The sequence below is a fragment of the Aphis gossypii genome, chromosome X (assembly GCF_020184175.1).
Source record: "Aphis gossypii isolate Hap1 chromosome X, ASM2018417v2, whole genome shotgun sequence".
Classification (NCBI taxonomy): Eukaryota; Metazoa; Arthropoda; class Insecta; order Hemiptera; family Aphididae; genus Aphis; species Aphis gossypii.
In genome coordinates, this window is record NC_065533.1 from 7,665,545 (window position 1) to 7,685,213 (window position 19,669).

At 27.7% G+C, this 19,669-nt stretch overlaps 1 protein-coding gene across 5 annotated transcripts; it reads left to right on the forward strand.

Annotated features, from left to right (window-relative positions):
- Positions 1 to 4,842: 4,842 nt before the first annotated feature.
- Positions 4,843 to 19,495, forward strand: LOC114127798 (cullin-3-like). Of its 5 annotated transcripts, none has more exons than XM_050206797.1 (13): positions 4,843 to 5,123; positions 9,672 to 9,887; positions 13,411 to 13,629; positions 13,696 to 13,881; positions 14,001 to 14,207; positions 14,271 to 14,444; positions 14,548 to 14,742; positions 14,867 to 15,043; positions 16,228 to 16,398; positions 16,476 to 16,610; positions 17,343 to 17,467; positions 18,751 to 18,982; positions 19,053 to 19,495. In XM_050206797.1, exons 2-13 carry the CDS (start codon positions 9,819 to 9,821, stop codon positions 19,197 to 19,199), a joined length of 2,037 nt encoding a protein of 678 aa, XP_050062754.1. In that variant the 5' UTR covers positions 4,843 to 5,123; positions 9,672 to 9,818; the 3' UTR covers positions 19,200 to 19,495. The 5 variants fall into 5 exon arrangements, with proteins under 5 accessions (XP_050062754.1, XP_027847925.2, XP_050062753.1 ...); XM_027992124.2 differs by lacking the exon at positions 4,843 to 5,123 and adding an exon at positions 9,304 to 9,571; XM_050206796.1 differs by lacking the exon at positions 4,843 to 5,123 and adding an exon at positions 9,304 to 9,567.
- The last annotated feature ends 174 nt before the right edge of the window (positions 19,496 to 19,669 follow it).

Sequence of the window (19,669 nt, forward strand, 5' to 3'; positions counted from 1 at the left end):
AAATTATTGATATAACTTAATAAATTTCATTAAAAATAAGTGAATACCTAGACGATAATATGTAAAGTCAAATTCAAATGATTCGACAGTAACCTAACCGTTTTCTATAATAATAAATAAATCTGTAGTATAATTTTTATTTTATTTTTGTTACTTTCAAAAATCTTATTGATCTGCAATATTAGGAAAACGAACACTTTAAGATGACGGCAATGCCCGTAGTAAGTATGTGTTTAAAAATTAGAGTGAATCGACCTATTATGAAATTTGATGGTAAGATAACATTGTCCGTGTTCGTATGTTGGTTTTTTACGATAGGCAGTTCGATTTTTTAATGCGTTTATAATATATACCGTAAAATAAAATGCTCATGACTCATAACTGATTAACTGAATAATCGTAAAAACTAACATACGGCCACAGATAATGCTCTTATCGTCAAGTTTTACAATAGGTCAATGAGTCACTCTAATTTTTAAAGTAACGGAGCTAAACGTGATCTGCTTAAATTCACTCTTAGGTTACGCCCTTGTAATACTGAGTCAAGGTCAACACGTGCGAGCATTGCATCAGCTTAATATATATATATATAAAGGTGTGTGTGTGCGCGTGTGTGTTATGGTACAGTTGCATAACATATTATTATTTCTTCCCGTGCACGCAATCGTTCTACTCACGTTTATACGCTTCTTATATGCTTCGCGTTTACGATTTGTATACTTAATGATATTACACTATTAGGTATATTATTATATCATATGAGATTTATTCCAATCATGTCCTATTATAATTATTATTAATTTTTATCTGTATTATTCTTTTGTAAACGAACGTTATTGCGTTATTACGTGCGAGTTTATAAGACTGTTGTTGGGCCCGTTTAAATTAGGCAATAATCAATAAATATGTATTGTAGCGACCGTGACGGACGCGGATAATTTCAATAATCTATGAAAATAATAATATGATGGATTTGAAAAAAATGATTTTTAATGAGTTATCAAATTTAATAAGATATCAAACGTCTGCGTCACGGTTGCTATACGATGAATAAGTATACTTGATAGCTCAATAAGAATAAGCATAGGTATTTTTTGTGTTTTCATGGTTCATTAGTCATTACAAACAATATTTTCAGTTTTTTATTTCCATTTATAACAATCGAATTTAAATATAAAATTATATAACTATAAAAACGTTTAATAGAATATAGGTATCACCGACGTCTGTATATAATACATGACGTATATTATTCAAAATCGATGTAGGTACGCATTGTATTTGAATTTTGAATACAGGTATCTATTAACGAAACATAATAATCGGATCAGAATTATATTATACTAAAATTATAATATATATTTTGACGTAGTTTGAAATGAATTTATAGCAGAAATTTCATCGAGTTCTAGCAAGAAACCTCAATTATTATCACGGAGATAAAATACAAAAATCGGAATGACACGACATGTCTCTTACATGAATATAATAATATTAATGATTAAATTAAAAATATAAATATAATAATATAACGTCATTATATTACTCATACTATTATTTTATTATTTAAAAACATCGCTTATGTAGTGTGCAATAAGCATATAGTTTTAGTCTATTCGGGAATCGATATAATATATAATATTCTCGTGTACGAGCAGTGCAGGTCTGAATTCCGTTTCGTGCGAGGTTTATGTAATATTATATACCAATTATATACGGCATTATTCTCCTATATTATATAATATAGTATTATATTATATTGGGACTCGTACGGTTAGTATATATAGTGTGAATTATACACGTACAACAGAGCGTATACAGACAACTCCCCTGTAGCGAAGGGACCGAGAGAAAATGCTGCGTTGAAGCGTCTGTCGAGGGGATATTTTAACGTGGGTTGTTTCGTATAGTATTGTCAAAAATAAAACACAAAATGTAACCGCCGGGGAAAATAAATAATACATAAGCCTTAGCAAGTGTGCACACGCGATCGCTCGATCGTGTGCGAGAGTCGCACAACAATAAATACACAATAAAGAGCCCTAACCCCCGGACATCTGGTATAAAATTCGACCCCAGTATAACACTATAATACTATATATATAGTACGTCCATATAATAATACTGAACGTAAACACAAAAAACGTGCCGCTGAAATAATATAAAATCAGTGCCAAAAAAAATACATGATGCGTTTCTGTCGTACAATATGGATACTGCGTATATATATATAGCGCGGTGTTCTCTCCACACGAAGGGGACCGCTATTACGGCTTATCTACGCCCAAACAGTTTGATTCTACAAGATGATATCATATTATATATAATATTGTGCGCGCTTATATAGATTAAAAATAGGCGGTAAAATTGTAATATTATATTATATATTTCGATTTTCGAATATCCTTTTGTGTCGTATGTACAAGTTAAACATCAGTTTTTTTTTGTCGGATCAATCGATATCGTTTGTATCCGATAAAAAAAACTTTCAGACTCGGGGCGGCCGGCGTGAACTTTTGCGGGCCTGACGAGGCTGTTCGATTCTAGTTCCCTCTTATACTTACACTTACTGCTTGGCCGTCAAAATATACACATATATACCTACCACTCTTGTATATAATATACGTCTTGTATATAATTTAATAAAATACAAATATGCAAGCTTTATAATATTAGAGTATACGTCAACACCTAAAAAATAGTATAATTGATTTTGTTAAAATATTTTATTTATTAATGACGCGCACTAACACTAAACTTTTTCCCATCATGAATGTATATTTAATAAATTATTTTAAATAATAATTAAATATTTTATCATATTATCATTTAATAACCACCAGTCTCCACCGGGATAAACAATCGTAAATAAAATTATATAATTAAAATAACAAATTCAATAAATGAAAAAATAGTTTTGTATTTTTTCAATCACTATATTATTATATTGACGCGGCCACAGACAATGTGGTGAGGCCATATTAATATATTGAAAGAACACTGTATACATCAGAATATATGTTATACTAAAAGGCTTTTATAGTTTTGTATAAAAAGTGCCGCAGGCCTTCTGAGAGGGTCCCGAGACTGCAGTAGCCCTCCCTGTGCTCTGCCCTACCCTCTCACCAGTCCTACTTTCAGTAAATGTAACGAAAGAATGTTCACGGTTATTTACTGGAAAATATATATACGAAAAATATAGTATTAAACACAGTATAATAGTATTTAATAAGAAAAAGATAAAACATTAAAATTCCAAAATATCGTCATATAAGGAAACAATTAACCACATACTCAAGTTACAATATAAAATACGATAATCTAACGAATCCAACAATGTGTAAAACGACTAAAATGTTAATTAAAATCATGTTTTCGAAAGTATTGTTTTCAAAAGCGCAAAATCGTTTTAAGCACAAAAGAATTTTTAATATCTTATAAATTATACTATATAATATACATATTTTGTTTATAAAAGTTTTCGGAATGGCAACTTTGCATTTAAAATTAGGCAGAATCTCATAAAATGTATTTAAATGGAATTTGCGGAATCTTACTTCACCGGTAGGTAATGATCGTACATAGTTCGGGACGTTTATTATATACCAATCCGTATTGTACCTACGTATTTATAAGGTACAGGGCCGGTATAAGGAAAATGAACGTGCTCTGTTAAGAACAGGTTAGGTCTTTAACAGCTATGGTTCTGTATTTTATAATTTCGGTTGTATCCGTGTTCCGTATACTACAGCAATTGTAATTTTATAATTGAATAAAGGGTGATACTTAATCAATATTAGGATATAAGAAATCCGCGGCTAAATATTTAGAAGGATACCAACTATATTAAACATTCAAACGGTTATGTTAAAACTGTATAGTTCACTCTTTATTTCATGTGTACACACTTTATACGTATTCACGTGAAATTAAGGTTCGATTTACCTATAAGACCCATTGCTAAAAATTGTTCGTGAATTTTTAATCACGTGTATCCGTTACCTAATTATTATATTCATGTGTATCCGTAAATTATTGTATTCACGTATATATAGTCGTGAATTTGTGTTACGCTTTAACTTACTTAGTTTTTTGTTTTTATTCCTGGGAGAGACATGATACATTCATTCATTTTTTCATAGATCGTAATATAGTATAGATAAGATTAGACAATTTTGTATAAATTAACAATATATAAATAAATAATAATTATTATTATTATTCACGTGATATTACGACTCCAATACGTGTTCCACTATTCTAGCATCTATTATACGTATATTTTACGTGTTTTATTTTGTTACATTCAAGTGCTCACGGTGGCCGTGTGCACGTGTACAAGTATAGGTTTGCAGTAATCACGTAAAAAAATTAGACCCCTATATTCTATAGTTAAAACCGCTATTCACTATGTCACCGAGGTCATCGGTTGCGCATCGCTATTGTTAATTTTGATCTTTTTTTGTGAGACAGTTGTGCATCGTTCGATTTTTGGGTTATACATCATTTGCGCATGAATAACAATTAACAATAGCACTAAAAAAAAATGTGTATACCCAAAAGTGCTAGTTGTTTTCTAACTTTGATCTTAAAATTCGCACGCATCTAACATTCAAATATTGTACACAGACATTTCTGTTTTAAAATATATAATAATACTATGATAAATAATATTGTGGTAATAATGTATAGGATTATAGTTAGCGAAAACACAATTTATTAAAGTGTATACGGTTGACTAATCGACTTTTATCGCAAAGTATTATATTATCATATACTAGATATTAAATTACTGAATAGTATAAGCCGCTGCATGAGACACTGTCGAGACATACGGCTTTAACAACACGTCTTTGAATATTATATTATTATTATATACTGTAATTTTTAACTTTTGAATTTTAAGTACATTTAAGAATTAACTATGAATTCAAATCGAGGATTTTGTTGTATGTTGTTGGACGGAAAGAAAAACATTGAAAACTTGTGAGATCATATTTATGTGTTCGAAAAAAGATTGCAATGCCTCAATAAAAATTTATTAATATCGCGGAATGATGTCAGAAATACGCGGAGAATATACACATCTCAAATTGACGAATTCGGAGGTAGAAAAACACGAAGTAAGTCAAATTAAAAATTTATGTTTATTAATTTTTAAAAATAACTTTGTAAAAGCTAAATCGATTCGTTTTAACAACAAGGGTTAATGGCGTAAACTTAAAAAGTAAAGATGCGTGCACTTGTGCGTAGAGTGAAGCGTTATTAACATTTTATTTAGATAATATTTTATTCGGATAAAAAATTGTTCGAATTCACAATTATTATTATTATTATTATTATTATTATTATAAAGGAAACTGTAATGATGTATAATACATTGTGATATATCATTTTTTAAATTTGAGAATATTAAATAAATATATCATCCGGTACAAACAATAATTAACGAAAGATAATTATTGTTATTAGATTATTTTTAAATTTAAGAAAATGAATAATCTTTGAAGCTATATAAACACAAATTATTATAACAATAGTACATTTTATAACGATATCAATATACGAATGATTAATGCCACTATCTGTAAATTCATGTACACAATAATGTAAACAATAATAATATGTATATAAGTATATTTGTATTTTAACCGTGACTAATGTGCCAAAAGAAAGGTTCATTTAAATATTATTATGTACATTTAAATAATTATGACAAAAATTCAATTTATTTTTTATAATTCGAATTTATTTATTACACATGATTTATGAAAATCATTAAATTAAATTATTTTTGTTATACAATTCTATATTGTTCAGCATGTTGATATGAATTTGATGTGAGATATTTTGACGCAGGTAAACAAACGACGCGCAAATAATTTACGGCCTTGCTAGGTACTGTATGTATACAAATAAAACTATCTAAAGATTTGATTTATTCTCCGTAAAGGTGCCCACACACTGCAGCGGTAGCGGTGGCGGTGGCGGTAGCGTTAAAATGAGTCTGGACACAATTTTACCGCCACCGCCGAGACAATAGAATTTTACCGCCACCGCTGCAGTGTGTGGGGACCTTAATTATTCGTAAAGTAGCATTTATGGTACCACTAATATCTTATATAGTCATTATTTTCTAAATAGTTTTTCCCTGTAAATCCCACGGGTATGATTTTTTACCTGAAAAAAGGTTGCAGAGTCAACTAATCAAATCTTTAATCAAATTATTTTATGTACCTATTTAAACTATATAATATATAATTTATGCTACTTATATTTTTTACACTAATTTAAAAAATATATTACCAACAATAATGATCAATACCAGTTTCTTTATATAAAACAAAACTTTGCCACATTTGTTTACTATTTAGTTCATCGTATTTATCTAAAATCAACAAACGAATTAAAATATGGCTAATGTATAATAATATTTTGTCGAATGCGTTCATATTGCCATATGATATATTTTATTGGCCGACGTAACGATGTTGTTTAGAATGTTTAGAATAGACAGTCGACAGTTGCCGTTCAGCAATATATAATAAAAATAGTCGTGGTCAGGTAAAATGAAAGTTCCGGTGGAATTTTATTATAGTATAAATCCAACCCGAAAATCCACTCGCAATAAAACGAATGCGCCCGTCTTATCTTTTTACAAATTTCCTTCTCAATTTTACAGATTTAGGACTGACAACAAAAGTAATTTGCTGATTTTGTTAGAAATTGTTTCATTTATATTATGACATAATATAACAGCGATACCCTATATATTTAAAAATACTATATATAAACAATAATTATATACCTACACGGCTACGCTTATATTATATACGTACTTAATAATTTATATAAAATATCCCATTATTATATTCTTATACCTACAGTTTAGGGTACTTATCGGTTTTGAAAATTTTATTTATTTTATACATATGTTTAAATAGTGTATTGGAAAATTGTTAATAAGACTATAATATAAAAACACGAACTCGTATTGTGTTTTTTGCAAATATAAAAAGGTATAAAACGGACGAAATCGTTTTACAGCCTTACAGATAACAGCCAATCGACTATATGAAAATCAGTGCATTTTACTTTTGCCAATTTACCTACGGAGCATTCAAGACGTTTTTCAAACAATAATTGTGATGGACCTTTCCTATAACTGCGTATACAACTATACGCCTTGTGTGGTCTCACGCACTGCAGATGTTACCTTTTGTACCTAGTCTTTTATACGAAAATGCGACCCTCTTTAATCTGTCAACGATTTAATTTAGTTTCGTTTAAAATCAATATCCGGCGTGCTATTATTCGTGTAATCGTGTAACGTCATGCGAGTATATTAATGGTCTTTTGAAAACGAATGATAATTAGTTCTATATAATATATAGAATTCATAAACGATTAGGTCAGTATGCATTCAATTATAATTCAATATCCTGTCGGACACTCATGTTTTCTTTACAAAAAAATAATCAATTCTGGTATCTTGCAGGCTATACAAACATTAAAACCTCGTTTCCCGAAATATATATATAATAGACGTACACAATTATACTTAAGTACGTGCCTCATTGCCCGTCGTCAAGATTAAATACACAATATATTATAATATAATCTACATTCTGTATGCGCTTGACATAGTAGAATATTATTACTCAAAAAAAAAAAGAGACTGAATATACGTGTAGATTATGGAATTAAAAAAAAATAATAATAACTAACTCAAAATTAACTTTTTAGGATCGTATTGATATCGAATAATATAAATTAGAAGGCATGTGTATCATATTTACATAATATATGTACGGTGTATTATACACATTATGAATATTGTAATTTTGTTCGATACGATAGTTTCTGGAAGTGGAATAAATAAATACTAACAATAGGTAAATGTTTGAGGTATCTAAATATATTATAGAAACCGTAATAGGGAGAGACAAGTCACACAATTATTTTAACGCGCTTTCAAATATTTTTTTTAAATTTTGGATGGCAGTGTCGTGTACAGTGTACGGTACCGGGTACCGTAGTATAGACATTTTTTTCACTTATTTCACAACATCTGAATTGTTATTGAGGGCCAAATGTATTATATATTTTATCATAATTTGATACTATAATGAGCTGATCGTACATATTTTGACCATTCTTATCGAGTTTAATTAATGTGTGCTCGATGCCCGTGTTATCGCTTTCTGATACCAATAATGAATACACTTTCGAATATTAAATTAATTTAAATTTAATCTTATAATTTAATAAGTTTTAGTTTCATATTCTTAAAATATTTTTTCTTGTTATTTTTTTGTACTATACAATATGTTTACAATATACCTACTCTGAATATATTTTGCTTATAATAGATAGGTTTTTAGCCTTTAGGTGAGAGTTAAATTTTATACTCATAGACAATAAGTGTAGTTACACAATATTTTTGTAGTCAAAATGTGATGACAAACAAACAAATGAAAATTGCTCCAGCTTTTTATAACCTAATATTCAGTTTTTTCTACTCTTTCCAGTGATATAATATATTATTATGAATAACAGTTTAACGCAACTCTCTCAAAATAAAATATGTGAGAGTCAAATTTAATGCTCATACAGCCTATAACATAGTGTGAATTCAATTTAACTCTAGAAGCCTCTAATAATCAGACAGTATTTAAATTTTTTATTAAACGAAATTGCAAGACGTTAAGGTAAGAGTTAAATAAGACGCTCGACTTGTTAACGTATTTTGTAGATTACTCGATTACTGCAAGGATCGCATTTAAAGTTTAAAACTAAAATATAATAAAACGCAATAATAATATTATGCACATTTTCGATTTGTATAAACAGGACGTGTATATAAACACGCACTATACTCGTAATAATGTTACTTAAATAATATTAAATTAAAATATAATGATGCTGATAGAAAAAAAAATAGTTTTTGATAATTGCCTTCGGTTTAACCTTATAGACATAATGTAATATTATATTGTACTATACAATATATTCTGTGGGTTTCTGTGGGAAAAAAAAAAATTATTACATCGTATCGAATATTCGATTATATTCGAGCCGCAGTGTTGCCACGGCCGGAGGAAAGCGATCGAAACTCGTTGGTGCCGTGTTTTATTACTCCGCTGGGTGAGCTAGAGAAGGGCAAAATATTTTGAACATCGATGTTTCGATGTATTGATACATCAGCTAAGTTAAAAACATCGATATTGTCGATATATCGGATTTTCGAGAAAAATATCGATGTTTTTTGCCCACCTCTAACGCTGACAGTATTGGCATTTGGCGTGAGCGTCGTTTTGTTGTTTACGCGGAGCGGAGCGTGACAGTCGTGTTGTTTACGCGGAGCAGAACGTGTGGTTCGTTTATTCTCCTAATTTCTTCTCGGTTTCTTACTTAATTAAAAAGTTTAATCATCTGTTTTGGCCAGATATATTCCGTTTCCGTTTATATGTGCGCATCTACGGTTTGTGTCCTTATAAACATTCCAAAAGAGTAGACACTACTTTAGCGCATTATTCTCCGTATCCACCGGTCGGCGGTCACTAGGTAGGTACGTAGACGGCAAATGAAAATCAGTTGCTTCTTGGTGTCTTTTTTTTTTTCACTGGAATTATGTATTATAACGTGTGTTATCTTTTATTTTTTTACAGGACGTTATTTTGTAGTGACGCGCTATAAAACACATTGCCATAAGCAGACCAGTCAACGCACTTTTCCTATACGATTAAAAGTGAAGAACTGCATTTCTACTTCCTTTTTTGTCTACGCTTCAGTTTAACATTTACCTCTTAGTGAAAATGGAACCAACCCCAGACAGACAAGTGGAAGATATTGCAATACGTCATGCAAATTTCAATCCAAATGAAGTAATGTTATTTTATCTATCTATTCTTAAGATAATAAATAATTAAATCTATTACATAATGTTATATAATTTAAATTGTCCAATTGCAGTACTTATATACATTATTTGTTTATGGTTTGAATTACAAGCCAGTTAAATTCAGTTAAATCCGTGGAATTCTGTTGGTATACAAATTTATTATATACAATATTTGTTTAGGTGAAAATAGCTTAAACTTTATTTATTACTATTTTTTGCAACAAGCAATCGTATAGACATAGTATAGTAGTAATGTACAATTATAATATTCATACTCAATTTATTATTAACAAAATTTAAATAATTTAATTCTTGTGTTATATAATTTAACTAGCTGTCCCACCTGGCGTTGCCCGGGCAAAAGTCACCTCAGGTGAAAACCGAATTTTTTTTTATATTATATTAATAATAATAATAGCTGATCCGACAGACTTGGTATTGCTTACTTCATTGCTCGTTAAAAATGCCAATTCTATGTACAGTTTACTCTTGATTATACGCTGTCTTCCACGGAATCATCTACATACCTATATGTATACAAAAAAATATATACGTATTATATTATCTTTCCATTATAAATCATTATAGATTTAGTTGGGTTGTGAATTTGTCATAGTCGATAACTCGATAACGACGTTTTAATAATATGTAATAATAATTTTCAATTCCAATTTAGTTTTTATTATAAAATTTAATTTTGCGGATTACCCGCGGAATTCGTTTATCCGTGGATGTCCTGCCACCTTATTCTACGGATAATCGGGGGTAAACTGTAATATGATTCGAATTTTGATTAATTTGTTATTTAATATTCGGTTTAACGGTGTTCAAAATTTAGATATTTTCATTGACCGTTTTGATTCTCAAAAATCTTATGAAAGCACCACTTTAATATGCAAATTTTGTAAAATGCTTTCTTATTGCACACTAAATTTGTGAACAAATTAATCTAATTAATTAATTAATTTTTTTTATTTAATTTAAAACAAAAATTATAAACAAAATTTCCATCGTAAATCTCAAAATCCTCGTTTGAGCAACCCTTTAAAATGCGGATTTTGAAAAATCCTTTCTTATTGCATGGTGAAAATATGAGAAGGAGGACCTCTATTCCAAATTTCAAGTCCGCACGTTGAGTAGTTTTTAAGGTACAGCGATCAGTCAGTGGTATTTGGATTTTATATATATAGATATGTATACATAGATATGTTAGATAGGTAGGTTCTTTAAGCTTGATGTTTTATAGATAATATATAAATATATTTGTTTAGTTTCACCAGTATACAATGCATGATCAGGGATTCTTCAAGGTTCTTATTTTTTTATTTAAATCTCCCTTTTTATTTAATATATTATATAAATGATGTAAAAATTAAAAACTCTTACACATTCAATGCTAATAAGTGAAAATTATGATATATTCAAAAAAAAATGCATTACTCAAAGTTATAAAATGTATTATGTCATTAAATTGGCTAGAATTTCTCATATTAAAGGCATTTTGACTCTTCCTTATTGTTCAATGATCACTTTGCTTATGTCATAAACTATGACGCATAATTTTAGGTATCGTAAATAGAATATTTTCTGATTTCAATAATTCAATAGCTCTAAAATCACTGTATTGCCTATTTTTTCACTCAGTAATAGGTCTATGTTTGATATCCTTACATGTTTAGTCCAACTGAAGCTATCAAAGTAATTTAAAATTGTTTCTTTAGGTTAGACTTGATCTTTGTTTTACTTATAAACACAAACATATATAATAACTAGGTAGCCGACTCTATATACAACAATATTATTGAATTATGATGCCCAACGCCAATTGTCACTTGGGAAATGTTTACAAATTCTTATCATTTTTTAATCGTTTTGATATCATGAATCCTATAGGTAGGCTATATTATAATATAATATTTCATATACTAATTTATTATACTACCATTATTCAATATTCATAATAATATAATTATTTTTTCATAAACTTATTAATTTAACTTATTATAAACTATTACACTTACATGATGTTTTATACTTATACATTATTATACTATGATTCATATTCATGGACAGTCATAACATAAAACATTAGTGTTCTATAATCAACTATGTTCAATTAAATTTTTGTTAACATTGCCCAAGTTGTAAATTGCTGCCAGCATCATTGATAAGAAGACAGTCAGATATCTTGTTATTATATATATGTCTGTGCTTCTAAATTATTAAATGGTATTATCAATTGTCCAGAGCTACTAGTTAAATTTAATTTTCTAGTTCTCGGTTCTCATATTAGACAATCCAATTCATCTTATGTGCCATTTCATTGTACTATTTATACTCGAAATGCCCCCATAACTAGATTAATGAATAATGAGCCTTGTGAACAGATATGGTGTAGATTTGTTTTTTTTGTAATAATATTGTTTCTTTTAATATATATCTTAACAATAATTTAATTTTAATTTTAACAGTACGGCAGGGGTCGGCAACCCGCAGCCCGTAAAGCAATTTTATGCGGCCTGTGATAACAATTTATATTTAGTATAAAAATATGGAATACCTCATTATTTATTTATATTAGTTGATAACCATGAATAAAATAAAGTGTATTTTTATTTTTATTTTTTGGTCCCTGATATCAAAAGGGTTGCCGAACCACTGCAGTACGAGACAATTCCATTAGATATAAATATAACAATAATAAAAAGCTTTAGGGAAATTAGCCTCAAATTTTAGTGGGAGAAAGAAGAGTCTGTATTGGCAATGTGCAAAAGATGAATGATCAGAGAGTTGAGGTATTAGTTTGAGAATGAAATTGAAATACAGAATAAAACAATTGAATTAAATATAAATATTTTATGATTATCATTTGTATGTTATGTTATCTTTAATTTTTTACCCATTATTAACTTATATTGTATTACTATAAGATGTATAAATATAAATAAAAATCTTTTTTAAAAATAAGACTAGATTACATGTATTATTGAATTATTATTATAATTGTATATTATTAAATATATTATAATTCTGAATTTATATATTATTTTAATTAAGCATAAAAAGTATATGGTGTACCGCTTATGATGTATAAAAAAATGTGTAAACTAGTGTGAGGTAGATTGTATACAACAAGAATACTAAAATATAAATATCTTTTACTACCTATAATGAATAAATCATATAATATAATTTTATCAATTTAATATATTTAAAGATATATATATAATATATATTTTTAATGGTTTATACATACATAGTACATACTTTAATCTATACATAGTATACATGGTATTCATAGAAATTTAATTTTTTAATAGTGGTTAATAACACAAATCAATGTATGGGAATTACTGCTATAAGCTATTTAGTTAAGGAGTATCTAGATAATTCAACACTTTTTGTTGGAATATTAAGTCAAATATTTTATCTCATTAAAATATCTTAAAAAGTACTTTGATCAATCATTTTATCTAATTATTAATCATAATAAAATAATATTTCAGGTATCATTTGTGTTTAATAAATACTCTGATGAGGATAAAGAAAAAATATACAAGTCATTATTGGAAGACTTCAAACGGCTTTTCTTTCAAACAGAACCACCAATAAATAAATCAATTTTATATCAAAAAGCACACTTAGTATCATGTTTAGGATATAATTATTGCATAATCCTTGACAATGACTTTAAAAATTTTGTCATATGGTATTTAAAAAAATTAGTAAGTATTATTAGTAGTATAGTACAAAATAGTTCAGTGAATTAACCAATGTAAGTTTATAAACAGAAAAGGCCACAGCTTATAAATCTACCGAGTGATATATTTTTAAAATCGTTGGCTACTAGTTGGGAAATTTTTATAGAAGCTATAACCATAACATATAATGTCACGGAATATATGAAAAGTTTCCATCCTGGATTTAACAAAATAGAGCATTTTGACATATTTGCAGTACTCTTATTTCGTAATATAGTGAGTAAATTTAAAAATGAATAATATTTATTTAATATATATTTGAAAATTTAGTAAGTTTGAATGAAAAAATTGATTTCTCATTACATAATTATTATGACATTATCTTTCTAATTTAGATTTTTCAGGATGGTAGTGTACATAAATGTTTCCAAGCAAGATTGTCAGAATTGAAACAAGTTACTATAAGAGATAATAAACAAGTAACTGCTGATCGCCTTTTAATCGAGAGTATTTCTAAAATGTGTTATGCGTTAAAAATGGATGACTGTTATAAATTGCGTGTAAAACCTTTGTTTTTAAAATTAACAACAGAATATTTTCAAGTAAGAATTAAAATAACATGAATAATATTATTATTTTTAAGCTTAACTTTATATTACTTACAGTTATTAAGGGAGAACTATTTATTGATATACCATGATTATAATTATTTTATAAATGCCAATGCTAAAATAGTTGAAGAAATGGATAGAATAGAATCGAAATTGGATACAGACAGTATTAATGAAATACGTGATATTATTACAACAGAACTCGTCCTAAAAAATATAAATGCTATTGTAAGGGTTAACATAATATTATTTTAATCATACAAAACTACTCCAACTATTATAAATGTAAAATTCAAATTGTATATGTTTATATATCTATTATGTCTTTCAGATGGAAAGTTGTAGTGTTGATTATATGTTGAAGAACGACCAATATGAAAATTTAAAACATTTGTACAATATTTTGTGTTCTGTGGACGGTGGTCTAAAAGTGATGTTTGATAGTATGCGTCCATACTTTTGTGAATTTGGAACATCAATTGTTCTAACAAATGAAGGCCTTCCTAATGATTTAACTTGTATACAGGTAATATATTTGTACCAGATACCTAATAAGTAAATGTTGTTTAACAGTAAATGTACTTGATAAAACAACTATTTTTCTGAATGAATATTATATTGAAAATAACTATATTATTTTTTATTTCTAGGGTTTATTGAATTTGAAAGGTAAATTTGATTATTTGATGAATAATGTATTCAACAAAAACAAATTATTTTATGACATTGTTGGTAATGAATTTAGTGTTTTCTTAAAATTGAATTCATTAATACCTACATATCTATGTCAGTTCATTGACGAAAAACTAAGAAAAGGAAAATACATGGTAAATATTATTCTTCATATAATTCTATATTTTAATATATACTTAATAACACTTTAGGCAATTTATTATTTAATGAGAAATAGTAATTAATTTAATTCTTCTTCTGTTAATAAAGCTGTTGTTCTCTTGTTCTAGTTATTTCTAGATTCTTTCCAGCTTGTCTCATGATTTCCTCAGTAAATTCCTTCCTTGATTTCTTTCTTTCTTTAATGCCTGGTTGCATACACGACCTATAAAAACAGCACGATAAGGTTTACTCTTTGATCGAAAAACCATAGATATATACAATAACTACATAGCTATTTTTATACAATAATTGTGGGCGATATTAAAGGTTGCTGCCATTTACAAAGCAGGCAATGCTTACATTTATTCTTATCAGGATATTGATAATGCCATTCTATGTATTATCATCATATGAATTGCACTTAGCGTTATCGACTCGACCCCTTAAGCAAATTTGTATACTTACGTGTATACTGTAAATTTTACTAACTATAATACATAAATCTACTCTATATAACTGAATACTGAAAATAATATTGTGTAAATATTGCCTGCTTTGTAAAGCTATGACTTCAGCGATACTTAATTTTAAAAACAGACTTCATGTTCATGTACACCTTACTATACATGGTTTACAAAATGAATAATATTTTTGTAAAATTGTTATGTTTCACTAACATTTTTAAACTATAGGCTGAAACCAAACTGATTTCATTAATAATTTATGCATGTTATGTTTAGTTGAACGGTTTTAGAAGATGATAGAGTTGCTTTACTAAAAAATCAAAATCAAGTATAAATACTTTCTAGTATATTTTAAAGTGCACTATACATTATGGCATGACTTGAATTTAGTACCAACTAGTGTCTAATACTACCTACAATATTAGGTTACATAGAGTATTTATTAGTTAATATTTTTAGATATAGTACCATGACTATTATTTTGTGATAAGGGCTTAGACATTTTGTGATTTGGCCAAATTGTGTGGTTTTAAACTTGAACACGAGAAAATCAACTGTTATCCTTTGATGGGGAGAGGATTGACATTGTTACTACAGATAAAATTTTTAATTAATCTTGTTGGTTAATTAATATTTCCATTAAATAATATAAAATTAATTACAATTTTATATTGGATCAGTTGATACTAAGTTTATTTTATGAATTATTTCAGTTTTTTAAAAATCACACCCCAGCTGATTTGTTCAAAGTCGCGTTCTTAGCTAAACGTCTTCAAGATAAAAGCTTATTTGAAGATCTCTATGAAAGTAGTTTAGCCATGAGATTGCTTGATAATGTGAATGTTAATGTGAGAATGGAAAATACAGTAATAAGAATATTTAAAGTAATTTCAATTTTATATAATACCTATCCTAACTTAGATTATACAAATATTCAATGACAATGCAAAATTTCATTTAGAGAGTTTATGCCGATCCCTGTGATAATTCATTATTTGTATCAAGAATTCAGAGAATGTGCAAGGATAAGTTTTTATCATCTAATTTTATCAAGAGAAAATATTATGAGCATGGTTTAGTTGACAAGGTTATTTGGGTAATTGCATTTTAATTTACAATTAATATTTATATTATATGCAGCGGTGGCTTGTGGTTTGGATGACGGGACGATCGCACCTCCTACTAAATTTTAATTTAAAGAAGAAAATTAATTGTACATTTTTAAAAAATATTTCTTATTAAAAATACAAAATTTTAAATAGTTAAATAGTTATAATAACATTAATTATTGTGTGTTAACATTAAATTTGTTTCCCTCGTATACCAGGAGCATAATATGGGTACGTATGCACACACGAGCAATGTTTGGATGACCAGCAGCGTCGTCAGAGAATATTCTGAATACGTATATTATAAGCCAGGCACTGTAATCGTGTGCGTGCGGATCATATATTCAAATTTTGGACAATAGGCAGAATCGTTCATACGGTAAAATACACTACTGTATTGGGTAGTTCATTTCAGTTTTTAAAATTAACTGCGTGTACGCTCGTTGTTACCAGCTGCTAATCGCTATTATTATTATATTAATTAATTTTCTACTGCGACCTGCGGCTAGTAGTTGTCATCATACATTTTTTAAGTATAAATTGTGTTCATTATTTAATAAATATAAAAATTACATTACATTAAATTTGACATTTTGTTATATCTATGACTAGAAGTATTATATTGCACATTATGTTGCATCCCCATCACCAACACCCACGAACCGCCACTGATTATATGTTTGAGTTCTAACTAATATATTATTTTGTTTTATATTTAGGGTATTATGCGGCCTTTTGTTCTTAATGTAGATGTATTAAGTGCAGTATATTGTCGAGTAGTATCTCCACAGCCAATGTGCAAAGTACCATCATTTGCTATGAATGCTTTTAAACATTTTAACGAGTAAATAATTTTATATTATTACGCAAAAATATTCATTATGAACCTTAAATATTAGTTGTATCAAAATAGATTTACATTGATTAGAAAAATGAAAATAAATTATTTTGATGTTCTATTGTATGCAATATACAATCACATTTTTTCTTATTTTATGATAATAAATTAATGATTTGTATAAATTATAATTTTTTTTTAAATTGTTTACCATAATTAGGTATATTAATTAATTAATATATATTTAAAAAAAAATAAATAAAAATGTGTGTAGCTAAAAAGTATTTTTAAAAATTAGAGATTGGCTTTTTCTGAAATTCTAGAGACCACTCATGGGCGTTCTCACAGGGGGGGATAGATCTCCCCCAAGGGGTCCTTTATTTTCTTACATATTAGTAATAAAAGTTTTGTCTACTTTTGCTAATTCTTATGACTTATTATTTAACCATTTTTTTCATCCCTCTCCCAGAAATATCCTGAGAACGCCTCTGAGACCACTAGTCTAGAATGTACAATAATAGTTAGCAGTAGATATTTAATTTTAAAAATTCCATTAAATCTTACATTTGTTTTTTTTTTATAATATTATTTTGATTAAGACGATTCTAAGTAAACTAGACTTATTAATCGTATGTAATTTATTTACTGCAGAAAGCTCACTCCATGTATCTATTAATGTATTTTTGTATGTTTATTAATTGCTATTACTTGTTCTTATTTACTTACACTTTCACGTTTTACTATTAAATTCATTCTACACTGTACATAGTATTATGGTATGTTTTAAATTTTAGTTTTTCGCTGAATTGAAGTGTTCAAATTAATTTATTAGAGATAGGTATTGAATAATAGATGATAAATTTATCAAATTATAATTTTTATTTGTATTTGTCAACTAATTACAGGGACGTAGCCAAGATTTTAATTCGGAGGGGGGTCAGGTTAAAAATAAATAATAATTTGTAAAAACACTAATTTTCCGTACCATACCACTCAGATTCTAAAAAATTTTGTTTACGACATTTCATGGGGGTCATGTTACCTCCCCCTACCTACCATCCTGATTAATTGAACCAATGTCTGTTAGTACTTAATTGTGATCTTTCAATATTGTAATAATTATTTTTTATAAGCTATACTTCTTGTGTCAATAGTGGTTAACCATTGTAAACAAATCAATCTATAAGTAATTTTTAAATGCCTATATATCTACAAATTATAAATATATGTTATTCATATAATGTACTGTTTTTAATGATAAACGATCAATATTTGTTATTATTCTACAGATTATACTCAAGATATGAGACCAAAAAGAATTTAACGTTACTACCTCAGTATGGTACAGCTGAATTGGAAGTGACTTGTTATAGCCAGCTTGGGGCCATAAAACGATCATATGATGAGGAAAATTCAAAAACCAAAATTGAACGTGGTGAACGAAAGATCAAAGTTGTAGTGTCAACTTACGAGATGTTTGTGCTTGATTTATTCAATTCAAATGATTTTTTAACAGGCGAAGTAATTTTTTAATGTTGATCTGTTATGCAAACTAATATTAAAATTATGTTTATGATTTATTATTTCACAGACAATTCTGAAGGAAACAATGATTCCAGAAGATAGTTTATTAGTTTCGTTGGGTAAATTGGTGAATGGTCACAAATTACTTATAAAACGTCCCATTTGCACGGAAATTAAATTAAGTGATACGTTTTATGTTAGAGAAGACTTATAATGCATATAATTCTTATTAATAATCAAGGTTTCAGTTCTGCCAATAAATTGGGTTATAGTAAAAGTTCCCTCAACTTTTTAATACCAATCAGGAACACTTGGTACCTTATTTCTTATATATCATCATTCCATTAATTATTATTTTTTAAACTAGGTATTAAGCTCAATTAGACAACTTGCCAATGAGTTAATTTAATTTTGTTTAAATTCTCTTATATTTTATATTACATTATTTATATGTAATGATTATATAGTTTTCCTTTTTTTTTTTTTTATATGTGTTTACTTAATACAAATTATCATACCATTTAACTGTTGGGAATGAGCCTGTATTTCATAAAATAAATTAATTGAGGTTTTATATCTCTTAAGTTATGCTATAAGATCAAATTAAGAAAAAACATAATTGAATAATTTTTTAAATGTTCAAATAATGTATTCGATACTAATAATATGTGTATATTGTTTTAA

Bases quoted from the DNA above. Each gene is read 5' to 3' on its own strand.
- LOC114127798 (XM_050206797.1), top strand. From the start codon at position 9,819: ATGGAACCAACCCCAGACAGACAAGTGGAAGATATTGCAATACGTCAT. The intron at 14,743-14,866 runs GTAATATATTTG...TTTTATTTCTAG, and splicing joins ATGATTTAACTTGTATACAG to GGTTTATTGAATTTGAAAGG. The intron at 17,468-18,750 runs GTAAATAATTTT...ATTATTCTACAG, and splicing joins GCTTTTAAACATTTTAACGA to ATTATACTCAAGATATGAGA.